The following is a 16,330-nucleotide window of genomic DNA, read 5'->3' on the forward strand; positions in this document are numbered from 1 at the left end:
ATTAACAAGTCAACATAGCTAACATGCGCTACTTAAATATTTTTAAGCCAAAGATGGATATTTAGTCAATGTTTCACACTTGGGCTTAAACAATACAAGAGTGGAACATGAACATGCGCACATACTATACCAATCTTCCGCTTTTTGCTTAAATTAATTTCATATATAACATATTATAACACCATAAATTCATAATATTATTTGCACATTTTTTTATTGCAAATGAGCAGTCAGGGCGTTAAGAAGTTGTTATAAACTTATATTTTTTATTTAATTGCAAAGTCTTAACCATGAAAATAGAAGCCACCTTTGACAAATAATAACAAGTTGTCTTAACAAAATAGTATAATAATCTAACATTTTGAAAAATGTCGTGCAATGTTTAGATTAATGTGGGGCTAAAATGAAAATTACTACCTAAAAATTTAAGGGGTTAACAATTCATTAAATTAACAGATACTATAACAAAAAGAAAGTAAGATTTATTTTATATAAATTAATATAATACAAAATCATGTTATATGTAATGTTTATCAAGTGTCACAATGAAAATTTGTGTACATAATACAAATATTGTTTTTTTTTTTTTCATTTAGAATATTTAAAATTTTTTATTTGCCGCTAATCTCTCAAAATTTCTATATTTACACTAATTCATATACCTCCATAGTCTATTATACGAAAAATATATTGCATTAGGAGTATTGATGCAAAACAACATCAGGACTCCAATCACGATGCACCACGTGTACAGTCAGACCCCGTCATGCATTAAACTATTTATACTTCTGTAATTTAGTAGAATCAGACCGTATGTGCATTGTGGTTGGAGTCATGATACAGTTTTGCATCAGAACTTTATGATTTACGATGCACCACGTGTACAATCAGACTAATAGGCCTATACGATTTACTATATATGTAATATTTTTTTCATATTATATACAAACTTTCATGTATACCATAACTTGTCAACATCTATTTAGGCATATCATACATAAATATAATAATCATATAGGCCTATCAGTCTTTTATACCTCCGCTTAGATGCATATAGAGTAAAGCTAAAGAAACACCCATACTTTTTTTCATTTTTCATTCATCGCACATGCATTTTTATTGCATGGAAAAAAAAATAATAATTTACATCTATAAATATCAACTAATATGTTAAAAGTTAAGTATATAGAACAAGTAGTAGGATTTATGAGGTAGATTATTATATTGTTTAAGTTTCTCTCTGTATAATCTCTCTTTTTCTATGATATAAAATATATAAATATTTATGATCTAAATATATAAATATCTGTAATATAAAATATTTGACAAAAATTTATTTTTCTATGTTAATATAACTATCATGATACATTTTATAACTTATCAAAAGTTACATGTTAAGATTTTATAAATCTAAGTTTGTAGGAAAGAAAATTAAATAGAATATTAATTTTATTCACAAAAGCAATGAAATTAAAATCTAAAGTAGAGTAATAGTAATTTAGCTCTAGCTAAGCTATTTTCTTTTTTAATTAACCCAACAGATAAAACACGCCTCGAGAGTTGGAGCATGGAAGAAGGAGAGTAAGAGAGAGTAGAGCAGACGAAGAATTCTAAAAAGAGGAGTATGGGGGAAAAATTCTTCATTCATGTTTTTCCCCCTATATGTATGGGTGTATTCATACAATTACATAAAAGAGGGAACGGTTATTGAAACCACCCTTAAAGCAATTAATGTGCTCATTTAATAGTAGGTTTGTGTTGTCATTTAAGTTTAATACAACTGTTGTTAGTGGATTGACTATTTGAGTTTGGTTGACAGGGGCGACTAGCCGCGTGGCGATTGCTCCTGTCGAGGTAAAGTCAGTTGATTCACTAGTTGTGATCGGAATTCCTTGAAAGAAGCTTCGATAGCTAGAACTGTAAGTGTGGTCCCTGGATTGGATCTGCCAATATTGTGAGTCAGTCAACTTGATCGAGCGATCGCATGGCGATCGTTCCGGCCGAGGTTAAGCCAGATGATTCATTGGATGGCTGGTTTAGATCATGTTATTTTAGTCTGACGCTTCTATGATTTGGTTATCATCTTTGGTCGTTTAATTGCTTGTCAAGTATTATGAGGCATATTTATCAAATGTCTACACTAGAACCATCAAGAAAGCATACAAACCTCAACTAAATCATACAAATGTAAAAGAAACACAATATGTATGCAAGTATTGAGATAATTACACTCAATTTTAGTCAAATAAATACAACTTATACTTTATTTGATTAATTACACTATTCTCATAATTAAATGATTAATAAATTAGTAATATTTAAATTATAAAAAAAACAATTCTAACCAAAATTATTTATATTATATTTGATTCCACCATGGGAATTGCATGCAAGTCATTGGTCCTTTGTAATTTTAATAATTGCACTTTCTTTTTTAGGAAAAAAAATCAATAATTGTACTTTGAATTTTCAGCTTCGAATAAATATGCCGACATTTATTTCTCCCATTGCCATTGCCAAATATAGCAAAAGAAAAAGAAGGCGCGGTTTCATTTTAAGAAAACGACAAAATATGGGTTACAAAATCCCGCGGGTACAACTTTATGCTCTGGACCCAATAAGTGGGGTCGTGACAACAGGATAAGATCACTTCTTATTTAAAGGTATCGCTCACGATAAGGTTGGTACAACTACAACTATAGCGGACAGCTGGCACGCCAGAATGCTTCCAGAAAAGCCTTTTATTTTATTTTTTTATTTTATTTTTTTAATATTTCTTCCGTAATGCTTTGAATTATAAAAGCAGAACATGTGATTTCAGAATAATGGGGAGTCGGTTGTGAGGAGGAAGGAGTTGTGCCTGTGTTTGACTTCGAATTGGTTGAGATATATCTCTAATTGTGGGCCTATATTCATAATTAAGTTGCGAAAATCATAGTGGCCGAGTAGGAATGTAAGTGAGTCAAGCCAAATAGCGAGCCAGCTCGATAAGCGGTTCCTGAATTGAGCTCCATGAGCTAACAAGCAAAAGCTTAAGTTAGCCCTGACTCGACGCATTAGCTCGTGAGCGGGCACCTTTAAAATAATTTTATTATAAAATATACTCAAAATAGATCAAATTTGAAAACTTTATCTTTAAAGTATTAAAAAATATTAAAAAATAATATTTTATATTTTATATTTTATATTAAATGATTTCTTATTATTTATCTCTTAATTAATCTTTATATTTATCATTTTATAATAACACTACATTAACTTAATATTTTTTTCTATCGGCCTATATTGCCAGCGTATATTTAAAATTAAGTTGTGAAAATCATAGAGGCTGAGTAGGGGTTTAAGTGAGTCTAGCTGATTAGTGAACCGACTCGATAAGTTGCTCGTGAATTTGATGTTAGTGAACCAACTACATAAGTAACTTGTGAATTGAGCTCGATGAGCTAACAAGTGAAACACAAGTTAGCCCCGACTCAACCCATTAGCTCGCGAGCAGGGACATCTAGAAGAATTTTAATATAAAATGTACTCAAAATATATTAAATTTAAAGTTTTTATCTTTAAAATATCAAAAATATTTAAAAATAATAATATTTTCTAATTTATATTAAGTGTTCTATTAATATCAATCTTCTAATTATTTTTTATACTTATCAATATTAATAACACTACCTTAAATCAATATTATTTTATGTCTTTTTTAATATAAAAATTGACTCGTGAGTCAGCTAAAACTCTTAGACTTATACTCAAATTCGAGAGCATTAATCAAGGTCAAGCTTAAGCCGAGGATAACTTGAGCTCATCTCGACTCGTTTACACCATTAGTTGAGAGTGAAACTATGAAAGTCCCCATCAATGAGCCACATTTTACTTCTTTCATAATTTTATTTGATAATTGAGTGTTGTTCGACATAGCAATTTTAATCATGACCATGCAAGTTGTATATGATACTCTTAGAGCATAAAATAAATATAAATTTGATCACATAACTATGAGGGATGTTATCTCTATGTAGTAGTGGCATGAGGCTTGCAAGAGCTTTAGATTTTGTTTAAATTTGCCATAATTGGACTTTTATTTATGCTAAAATATTTTTTATTAATGTTTGATTTTGCTTGAGTAATATATATTAAGCAAAAAAACATAAAGCTTAAAAGTTAGATATGTAAACACATAGGAATTGGGTGGTGCATATTATCAATGCCCCAAAGAATATTCATTATTACATCCAATGCCTACCCAAGAAAGTATCCTTCTGCGATCCCTACCCCTTGCACGCCTTGCAGGTAGATTATCATTAGCAGAACTACCCTTCCTTTTTTCACTTCCTGTACCGAAATGCAAATCAAAAAGCATGGCCAAGCAACGAAGTTGGTGAGCCAATACGTAATTTTCACTCTCCACCGGTAATATTTTGAGAATATGAAAATTCACCTGAAAGGAAACGATTAGTAAGATCTCAAAAGCAGGATCAAGATGGTTTTTCAGCGATTAAATCAAGTTCTTAGCAGAGCCAAGCAGACTCGTGATTGGCTCAACTCAATAAGTGACCCGTGAGCCGAGTTCGATGAGCTGACAAGCCAGCCTGGACTCGACTCTTTAGCTCAAGAGCCAATCAAAATATATTAAAATTCAAGTATTTATTCTTAAACTATTAAAAATATTTCAGAAATAATATTTTATTTTTTATATCAGTTGATTTCTTATTATTTCTCTCTTAGAAGCTCAATTCTTATTTTCTCTCCTTGGCAATAAGCATGCCGGCTCAAATTCATAAAATTAAGCCTTGATTTTGAGCTTGAACTCGATTAATTAATCAAGCTCATGCTGACTCGAGCTCTACTCAGCTCGCTTACATACCTAATTGCACTGATCTGAAAACAAATCTAATAGCAAGAAAACTCATCCGTAGTGATCGATTATGACAAACCTCAGACTCCATGGCACGAAGTTCATTGTAGCATTCAAAGCTATCTTGAGAACCATTCGATGAGATTCGCAGCCCAAAAAACGGGGCTCTGAGAGGATATTCTATACCGATCTTCACCTGAAAATTTCAAAGTCGAATTTTTTTTGCCTTTTTTTAAAAAGCATAAAAGCAGAACAAACAGAAGATAAAGAGCAGCAAATACCGTAGCTTCCAACTTCATCTTCTGCTCCACTCCATCCTGTCTACATAGAACTAGATGGAACTCACTCGCAGCATGGTCGACCCATGGTTCGTCAATGAAACCAATAATCTCAGTTTCCGATTCGACGCACATTTTCTCGTCCGCATCACTCTCATAGTCCAGTATGAGATCCACATCGTCTTCATGCCGGCCGAAACTCGAGGATTTGAGCATCTTTGGAGGCGTGATGTTCTTCGAAATCAAAGTCAGGCTTCGAGAAATGTCGAGGTCAGAAGATTCATTGGAAATCTTTGTGCTTGAGTCATCTGCCAGTAGTACAGTTGTAGCTGGTAAAGCCATTGGAAGTTCACCATCTTCTCTTGCGCTCTCTACTTCCCATGGAGGAGCTGATCTACTGTCCAGCTCGGGGTCTGCAGAAGCTGCAACTTTATCGGCAGTAATAGAAGATAACGAGGAGTCGGCGACATGTTTTACGGGCGACCATTGTTGCAAACTACAAAGAGGGGTGTGCGAAGCCCAGGTGACATTTTCGGTATCCAGCGATGGCCATTTGAGCTTCACCAAGAAATTGAGCTGCTCCCTGCAGCCAAAAAAGGACCTCAAACCTTCAAATATGACAAGCATGAAATAAACGCACCAAAATATAGGGGCTTTTACATACATACCACATAAGTGTTATATATTTACATATATAACACTTAAAACATTCATATTTGCATGTAAATCATGCAAGCCACCTCGGCCTAAAAGTTGAAAGTTTTATTTTTTAGCCCCAAAAGGTCCTAAGTTCAAAGTCTTGCATACGTCTTGCGCAGGCCTTTTGAGTGTATGTGCGGGGACAAAAATAAATATATTGACATGCATACCACTCAAATCTTTAACATCACAACAAAAGTACCAAGATTACTGCAATTTAAAAGTGAAATACACCTTTTAGTGCATAAGCTTATGACACCAACTTGTTATAAGTGTTAAATATCAAACTTTTGGTGTTAGATATGTAAATACATAAGAATTGTAATGTATGTACGTAAATTTACATAAAATCTAATTCATGAGAAACCATGGCAGTCAAAACAATATAAATCTATAAAATCACAATCTAAAATGAACTAAAATTTCATAAAAATTCAATAGTTGATGGTCTCTCTCCCTGTAAACTGCTTTAATACTCACTCTAAATCTGAGAAAAAAAAAAGGGTGGTTCATTTGCTTGTGTTAATGTCTCGGGACTAAAAACTAAAAGAGCAGTGACTCACATAAGAGCCAATTGAGCCTTTTTTCGAGAGCGAATCCTTTGCAAAACAGTCTGAACTCGGTTTTCATGTCGATAAAGAGAGAGTCCAGAAGATATATTGGCACTCCTCAGTTCATATTTCAGATCCTCACTGCGTCGTTGAAGTGGAGGAAGCTCGGGCAAGAAATCCATTCCAGCTAAATGCTGCGCCCACATATATGGTCTAGAACTACTTCTATCACCGAAGAACAAAAAATCACCGGCATATAGCTTAGCTGTCTGCATAAAAATGCAAAATTGTTGTCACAAGAGAAGGCACAAGTTTTTATAATAATGAAAATGCCATTTGCATTTATTTTCAATTTTAAAAATCATATCACATAAAAAATGCCACTATTTTAACCTAAAAAAAAAGTAAAATATGCATTTCATGCATGGGTAAGGTGGCGTATATCTAAAAATTGAAGTTTAGGGGTTAGATACGTAAATACATAAGAATTGTTTAGGTGTTAGATATGTAAATACATAAGAATTGAGTGATATGTACCTAAATCTTTCACGAAAAGAAAAAAAAAAAAACTAGAGATGAATCAGCTTGAAGTTCAAATTGATCTTTGAAACTACGAAAATTTTTTGACCCAAAACTCCACAACTGACCACCCATGCATAAACTCATGCATAAAATAAAGAGTTACATACATATTACTCAATTCATATGTATTGACATATGTACATGCATCTATAAAATAATGATGAGAAAAAAGTGTACTTTACTTCTTAAAAATTAAAATAATGATATTTTTATGTGATAAGAAAAAATTTGGGTGGCATAAATATAAAATGTAAAGTTTAAATGGTAGATATGTAAATACATGGGAATTGGATGTTATGCATGCAAATGCCCCAAAAATAAATAATTTGCTTGGCTACAGAGCTCCCACAACCAAACAAGCATTTGAGCCTTACATGTATATGGTAAACAAATAAATTCAAGTAAAATTAAGGCAAGTGACAAAATTATTAATTAACAACCACCAATTAATTCTCCTAACAAAATTTAATAAAATTCATCATAATAATAAAGCATAAATCTACTAAAATTATTTAATAACATATATTTTTTTTAATTATGCAGACTTATTTATCATTCGAACATAAAAACATAAAAAATAGAACATAAATATTGTTGAATCATGAAAACTTCAATTTATACCAATGATAAATAAAAATTTTAATTTTTTTAAGTACAAAAAAACATAACCATAAACAGCAAATATAAGATAATTATCCTAGAGATTATATAAGGCATGTTGTGGCCTCAGCAATTCTACTTGACAGTTAAAATCCAGTATTCAGTTACATAGGTTTAGCCAATTTCTCCATAAATATTGAGAAAAAAGGAGGGGTGGCTAACCTGATGAGGAAGTTCAGTGCCGGTGTCATTGGGAAAAAGATTGCACAAAATATTTTCATCAGAAAGTTGCTCTTGATCTTCAACTCCAACACATACAACATTCAACTTTATCAAATACTCAAACTTCAGTGACATCAGCTTCAGAGGTTTAGCCTGAAGATCTTCATCTTCAAAAACACGGACAATAACTTTGAGAGGATGAGTTTGGAGGATTCCTCCTTGATCGCCATTATCTTTAGGAAGGTTCTTCTTTGGCCTCTTTCTTCTTCTCTGAACATCATCCTCTTCATCAGGTGCATCATCCTCCAACCTAATGTTTTCCATATTTGACGGCGTACCTGAATCACACAACCATGCTGTCATGGAATTCTGAAAGATTCATCAAATGGATTAGCTGTTCGTATAAGAAAAACTAAAAATTTGTTTGGGATCACTTTAATTTTTTGCTTTTTGTTTTGGGGCATTTACATACATACCACCCAATTCTTATACATTTACATATCTAACACATAAATTTTGTTTTTTTATATTTATGCCACCCAAAACTTTCATATCCCATTAAAACTACACTATTTTAACTTCAAAAAAAGCGAAATACACCTTTTCATGCATAAATAAGATGGCATATATATAAAAATTTAAGTTTAGGGTGTTAGGTATGTAAATACAGAAGAATTATGCATATAAAAACATGCTTGTTTACTGCATTTTCTAAATGTTTTTATTTTTAAAAACACTCAAAATATCTAAAAGTTATTTTGAGTATTTTTAAAAATAATCAAACAAATTAAGTTATAATAAACATGTTTTGTTTTAATTCAAAACATACATAAAACAAAATAAATCAATAAATAAAAATCAAAAGTGATTCCAAATGAAAAACTAGTAAATTAGTTCCTCTCTTGTGAATTATTTCATCTTTAAGTTATCTCGTAATCTCAAGGGTGAATGAAACAAAAATCATATTCATACAACTCTCGCACTACCAAGAAATTACCATTTTCCTTGCTTGCTTGCTGCTGAGAAAAAGTTTGAGCATCTTTTACACTTCCCGTGATCTCCATCTCAATCTTCTCACCAAAAGCTTCCTTCTGAGCCATTAATTGTGAGTAGACAATATAAAGAGGAGGTGGAAGTAACTCAGCTGCATAATGCTGCTTTAGCTTCTTGGTATGCAAAATTCCTAGCTGCTGCTGCACAGGTAACGTTGCCTTCTTCAAGGATTTCAGATGTGACGGTAGGCTTGAAAGGAATTTTTTTCGGCTTCCTATGGTCTCCACGAGGCCTTTTTTGTGTAGCTCCAATTTCTCATGAAGCTTGCACAACTCTTTTCTCTTCAAAAAGACCAATGTTGCTTATTACGGAGGAGAGACTACATGCATCATAATAAAGTAAAGAAATGACATAAATAATAAGCACGGATAAGAAAAAGTGTCAAAATAGTCTCCTAATTCTTTGTAGGGGTCATTTTTAATCTCGGAGTCCATAAAAGTGTCAATTTAGTCTACATAATCTTTTAATATGAGCTGATAAGATAGTACCCATAAAAAATTATTTCAGCTCCAATTTAAAAAGCTTGGGGGGGATTAATTTGGCATTTTTATAAACTCTTGAAACTAAAATAGCTCCATGTAAACGGTCAGGGGATTATGTTGGCACTTTCCTCGTTCCAATGAACAAATATTTGGACACTAAGTTTATCATCAAATTTTTAAGAAAGTGATATTTTGAAAGGATTAAAGAAATCATGATAAAGAAATTCTGCATATGCAAAGCTAAGAACTCATAGTGCGACATGTCTCTTTGAATCTGCTTCAGAAGGCAATCAGTGATGAATGAAGTTCACATATGAAAAGCATCTAAGCCCTTAAAATATTATAAATTTATTTTCAATTAATAAATTAAAAAATAGATAATTCAATGTGCAGATTTATACCATGAAATTGGAAGGAAAAAAGAAATAAATTAAATAAGCAAAGTAGAACGCGTTGTTTAATCAATTCCAAGATATAATATTTTAAAATAATGCAATTGGCTATGGAGGTGTTTTCTATTCGTAAAAATAGGCTTAAGCCTCAAAAAGTTTTCAAGTATAAGCCTCAAAATCAACAAATTGTGCAAAAAAAGTATTATACTAACATCAAAATATAAAGTAAGTGAACTGGATATTACACGGAAGCTTCTTCATGATGTAGGAGAGAGTATAAACATCGAGAACTTACAATCATAAGATGCAAAATATGAGTTTTGTGGCTGTGAGAAGTGCACGAAATGAGATGCAAGCACAATATAGGAAGGTAGACATAGAGCTAGCGCAGAGAAAAGAAAACAGCGATAGCAAATGTTAGTGTAATAGATGAAAATAAAATCTATCATTGATTGTTAATTTGGTGTAGAAAGACTTGAGCGTGAACTAGAAAGTGTAATAGATGAAAATAAAATCTATCATTGATTGTTAATTTGGTGTTGAAAGACTTGAGCGTGAACTAGAAAAGGGGGAAACAAAAGAGGTTTGCGCTCTTCAAAAATAAGTTGTGGGCTAATCATTGAAAGAAATCAGGAGGCATGCCTTGGACGGTTTGGAATCAGGAAATTAGCCAGAGGCATAAAGGGTCGCATTGAAAAGAGAAACTTTGAGACCTGGAGGGACTGGTCAGTGAAGCTGATAGGGATGCGAGTGAAAAGAGGAGAAAATGTAATGGCTTGTAAGCTGAATAAGCTTTCATTGTAATACTGAAGTGGACAGAAATGAAATTTTATTAGTAAATAACTTTCTTGTACGATGAATCACAGCTACGACACTGAAATTTGACAAGATAAGACAGCAACATGAAAGATAAATCTGGTTTCGGAGGAGAATCCAGACTTGCCAACAAAAGGTAGTGCATCGTGAAGCAATGGGCACATGACACATTGCAATAGCCCAAAATTTTAAAATTAGAGTAAAACATTAAAATTATTACAAATTATTGATAATTAAATATTTTAAAAAATATCCATATAAATAGAACATAAATTTTAACATAATTAAGATTAATAAAAGGATGTTAGATTGTAAGATAATTTATCAAGATAAAAAATAAAAAACTACATTTGCAAATAAAACAACATGATTATAACAATGCGTAATATCAGGTTAAAATGCTAACATTGAAGCTGAGGTTCAAAACAGCAAAAATATTTTTTAAGAAGTCCCTTATATATCATCCTTAAAATAATCTTCCTCAAAATAATCATCATACATAAAAATAGCAATGACAAAACAAGTAATTGTGGCCTTGAATAAATGAAAAGAAGCAAAGCCATATTTCTCTTAAATCATCTCCTAATTTGTGAATATTGAAAATATCTTCCACGATCAAGTCCAAACAATATTCAGCAAATGAAATGAAATACAAAAACCTCCTTATAAAAAGAAACACAATGCTCACCAAGAAATATATAAAAGTTGCCAAACAAGTAATATGATGTGATGCAGTGACTTACCAACCAAAATATTCTCTAAGACATTATCAATTATAATTTGAAGAACACTATGGTCCAATCCTTTGATACTTACTCAAGACTTAGAACAAATTTTATTCCATAATTTGCATAAAATATAGCATCAATTAACTTTATAAATATGATTCCACTTAACAAATTATAAAAAGAATATTAAATTCATTTTCATTACGAGATACCCAAAAACCAGCCATTAGCAAACAATCATATTTAAAATGATCTTCTGTAAAGATTACAAAAATTGTTGTGTGTATTTGTAACCTTTTCTAAATATCATGTACACTTCACTAATAAAATTTTAGCTCCTTGTCCATAGACTTTTGAATTTTATCATTCACATAATGAAGGCAACTACCATATTAGCATTTATATAACTCCCAACTGCATGTTGTAAGAGACAAAAAATTTCTCCATTTGTAACTTTACCACAAAAAAAATATATTTAACATAACTTCTATTATTTTCCAGCACCAATACAAATGTTTCCAAATTAGTTTCGAACCTAAATTAAGCCATTTCTATTTCATTTAGCTAAATGAATGTAATAATATGACTTACATTTAGATGATAGCTCTACATATCATAACAAGAATAACAATAATGATATAGTAAGATAATATATCTAGTATTAAACCAGATTAGATATACCAAAACTAACAATTAACCAACAACAAATCCAAGTATATCGAAGAAAAAAAAAATGCAAAAAAAAAATACAAGAAAGAAAGAAAGAAAATAAATCACTATAGTTTAGAAAAGGGAGTGCACAGACAACATGCAAATTGGAATATGAATGAGATTCTTTAGTTGGCTTATGGGTTTTTATTGGTGTGCTTCTTCTACATGTTTAGAATACTCTTTCTTCCTTCTAGCATCAAAATCTCCCAAGCTCACTGCTTACAAATGACATGAACTCGCAGCATCTTCTAGATAATGGTGATTGTGGCTTCTCTTAATAAGGGCAAATGCAGTTTATTTAGACAACAATGATAGTGGCTTCTAAATAAAAAACAATGAACTCTACTTTTAGATTAACGATCATGTCTTTGCGGAGGCTAAAAAAGCACAAGCCAAGAACTATGAGAATCATGAAAAGCTAGATAAAATGAACTCCTAAAATATCTAAAATAAAATTTAAATTAAAAGAACATAAAATCTTTTTAATAAACTAGAAAGAAGACAAAAGACACTATGAGAATAATAGAGAAAGAAGTGTATTACATTTATACTTGTCAATGATGAATGGTGCACCACAGTACAGAAGACCTCGGTATAACACAACACATAACATAGTGCACTCCATTTTAACCATGACACAAAATATTAAAAAATTAAAAATAAATAAAATATTACTAAATTAAAAGATAATATATCATGGTAATAAAAACAACAAAAATAGTTATTTAATATATATTAAATTTTTTGCAAGTCTAATATTTTCATAAAATATGAAAGTACTCATAAAAAAAATAATAACCATAATAAGACAAAAAAAACCACATTTCCTTTATCAACATCTTCATTTTTTCTTAAATCATAATCATCTTAATCACCCTCATTATCTCCATTTTCACTTCTGATAATATTAAGCCTAGATAAAAATTTATTCTCTGTCCTTAGAAAGCATTTGATTACGACAGTTTCTTTCATAAATATCAGTGGCCTTTGTAACAATATTCTATGTCAAATCTTCATCAACAAAAACTTATTCATTTTTTATTCTAACACATCATTCTTTCTTCATGGAAACCACTCATTAGCAACATCTATATCATTTAAATGGATAGGATCAAAAACATCATGATAATTATATCTACAAATCAAGGCAAATATTGTATTGCACATAAAATATACCATTAAGGGGATCATAATTCATATTGCTGCTTTTTTTGCTATCGAGTTGCAATTAAAAATCATTGAAATTGCTAAACTATTAAACTTCATAATAAAATCAATGCACCAAAATAATGTGTTGAATAGTGTGCATGACACAGATAGTCTGTGTGCCATTTTGATGTGTTGTGGCACACAATACAGATGGAGTCGAGGGTGTGTTGTGCATCGCCATGCACCATGGCGCACAACATTTTGTATTGTTGAAATGTATGATTACATTGTGCCGTGGACAAAAGCATTTGCTATCTTATGCTATTGACGTATAAGAGAGACAAATGAGGAAAAGAGATATCCTCATTTGAACGCAAGGCTCATAGTAAACAAGACGCTGACATAAAAAAGAATGAAGCAAGAAAAAACCTTATAGGGGAGAGAATTCCCAATTGGGAGTAATGAGTCGAGCCAAATTTGAGTTGTCCTCAAGTTGAACTTGAGCTTGATTAATTAATTGAATTTGAGCTTGAGTTTAATTCCACAAATTTAAATTGGCTGATGAGATGGTTTACTTATAAGGAAAGAAATAAAATAATTTTCATTCAAATATTTATTATAATTAAATGATAAAAATTAAATTTTTAGAGAAAAAAATAATAATAACACCTAAAATAAAAAGTGAAATATAACTTTTGAATATTTTAGAAATTTTGTACTTAAAATCTTGAACTCTAACATATTTTAACTGTAGTTTATATTAATATATTTTAAATGAACTAGCTCATAAGCCAATGTTTCGAGTTGAGGCTAGCTCAAGCTTGATTTGTTGGTTATTGAGCTCAGCTTATGAGTAATTTATCAATCTAAACTCGAGTCAGCTCATAAGCAACTTGACTCAGTTACATCGATAAACCAAAAATGAAGGCTAAAAATGCATCTCTTCAATCCAATTTAGATCCGAAGTTGAATTACAAAACACCACAACATATTTAAGGAATTAGTGTTACAACGACAAAATCATATTCAAATTTAAAATTAAGACTATCCAACATGATAGCTCATCTAGAAAACAAAATGAATCTTAAGCCTTAATTAAAAAAAAAACATAAATAAGCCTAAACAATGTAAAACGTCTTCCTTGCATGCAATCAATTTGTCACAACAATAAAATCAAAGAAGTTGCTCAAAACATGAACAAGAAAGAATTGGGATTCCACATCCAAAAAAAATGGGCATATAGCAAGAGCTTTTTGTTACTTTCATAAATTCATTCATTCTTTAGTCACTTTTTGTTAACCAATCAATATCTCTATCTCCTAAAATCAAGTAGCTGTGTATATCTCAATAATCATTATTAAGTACTATGCCTATTGTTTGACTGACATATTTGTTATTACAATTATATGAAGTTGCAATAAAATGGGGAACACAGAGAAGCAAGTAAGGGATATGGGAATAAGAGAATACAGGAGAAAATAGCAGTTTCCTCCATTTAGAAGAAATAAATTTCTTAAAAACACTTATTTCGGTTAACATAACTAGCACGTAAATAATGTCAATGGTCTCTAAATCTAATTCAGAAATACTAGATTGCTTCAAGAATTTTATGCTAGAAAAAAGTTAAGGAACTGCTAATCTGACGGAGGAGAAAGTTCTAAAGTATTAACAAAGATGTTTGCTTAGTGTGATAGACAGATAATAAAATAACTATAAAGGTTTAAGAATACAAAGATCAAATACCTGAAAAAGTTCGTAATTCAATCTTTTCAGCATCAAATTATGAGCTGGTTCACTTGCCAAAACTTTTGCTTTAATATCTTCTGGAGCATTTGTGAAGAACTCTTCTTCCGGGACAAGTTCTATATCAGGATACTTTGATCTAAAATCTCTGCATGTCTTTATGGCTTTCAAGTAATGATTCTTCTCGTACATCAAATTATGAAGCTGCAACGTTGTGAAGTCCACCGGTGCCTTTGCACTCTCTGTTTCAGCTTTAATGTGATCTTCTTCCACCAATATGGTTCGATTCAACTTCAAACAAAGGAGTAGTTAAATAGAACCTAATACATATATATATATATATATATAGAATATTAAAAATTATTTTAGGAATAAGGCTAGCTTCTCGTATGAAGAGAATAGAGAGTTTGATTGCTCTGTTATAGATGTACTCAAAACTATTTCATTCATTTATTTATTTATATTTTTATATTTATATTATTAGATTGGTTTTCACAATCTTGCTAATTGCTACTTGACAAGCCAATTCTTTCGTGAAATATCTATCTATCGTATGTATGTGTGTGTGTGTGTGTGTGTGTGTGTGTGAAGGGCTTCAGATTATGGTCTAATAAAAATCATTTTTTTTTATTTGTTGAAATCGACCAAGGTGAGTTCATGTGGCAGAATAGTATTAGTATCTACATGGGCTGGAAAGAGCAGTAAGAACAAAAGAGGCGACATTTTTATTTCTCTAGATCTCGACTGCTCGCGCTTAAAGAACGAGCAATTAGGTGCGGACGACTTCTTGATCAGTACTTCAGCACAAAAATAAATCATGTGGTACTGAAGTCCGCATGAATGAGAATTCCGCACCTATTAATTTTTCCTCAAAGAACAGCCCGTGAAATTATTCTCCAAACTGCCGCAAGTAAAACATAAACAAACAATGCCATAAGAAAGTTGCAGAAAACAGATTCAGAAAATTGAGAACAAACCCTAACCTGACGGAGGGTGATGAACAAGAGGGCCATTTGGGTGTTGAGTTCTCGGAGCTCAGATTTGGGCCTGCCTTCCTTCTTGATTAGGAGAATCTTCGCCGCGATCTCCTCCACCGCTCTACAAATCTCATCTAGCGCATCGTGGGCTGTCTTTACAATCGCCGGCTCCGCCTCCATTTCCCCGGCTTCCATTGCTTTCGTCGCTTCTCGTAGCTGCTGGAAACTGTTACTGTACGCTGAACCCTAATATGCCGCTTCACTTTTCCCACATATTTACTTTCCGTGAAAATCATCAAAATTAAATATGTAAACATACTTATTAAAGGTTAAAAATAATTGCATTATTGCTTAGATGTATGTTCGAAGATTTTCAGCCATAGAGTAATGGATTATCATTTTAGTATTGCAAGAGAATACAACACATATTCCGAAAAAATAAAATAACTAATAATGACACTAGAAATTTTTATGTAGAAAATTCGTAAAGAA

At 31.5% G+C, this 16,330-nt stretch overlaps 1 protein-coding gene across 2 annotated transcripts; it reads right to left on the minus strand.

The window, feature by feature from the left end:
- Window positions 1-4,119: 4,119 nt before the first annotated feature.
- LOC110021444 (THO complex subunit 5B) lies at window positions 4,120-16,116 on the minus strand. 2 transcript variants are annotated; one of them, XM_020719926.1, is made up of 8 exons: window positions 15,845-16,116; window positions 14,862-15,152; window positions 8,785-9,121; window positions 7,788-8,125; window positions 6,396-6,652; window positions 5,137-5,716; window positions 4,935-5,051; window positions 4,120-4,438 (listed from the first exon to the last, which is right to left on the minus strand). In XM_020719926.1, the coding sequence occupies exons 1-8, from the start codon at window positions 16,031-16,033 to the stop codon at window positions 4,202-4,204; spliced, it is 2,346 nt and encodes a 781-aa protein (XP_020575585.1). In that variant the 5' UTR covers window positions 16,034-16,116; the 3' UTR covers window positions 4,120-4,201. The 2 variants fall into 2 exon arrangements, with proteins under 2 accessions (XP_020575585.1, XP_020575586.1); XM_020719927.1 differs by lacking the exons at window positions 4,120-4,438; window positions 4,935-5,051; window positions 5,137-5,716 and having other exon boundaries at window positions 6,392-6,652.
- Between the last annotated feature and the right edge of the window lie 214 nt (window positions 16,117-16,330).

This window comes from Phalaenopsis equestris, unplaced genomic scaffold, assembly GCF_001263595.1.
Source record: "Phalaenopsis equestris unplaced genomic scaffold, ASM126359v1 Scaffold000134, whole genome shotgun sequence".
In the NCBI taxonomy this organism is placed as follows: Eukaryota; Viridiplantae; Streptophyta; class Magnoliopsida; order Asparagales; family Orchidaceae; genus Phalaenopsis; species Phalaenopsis equestris.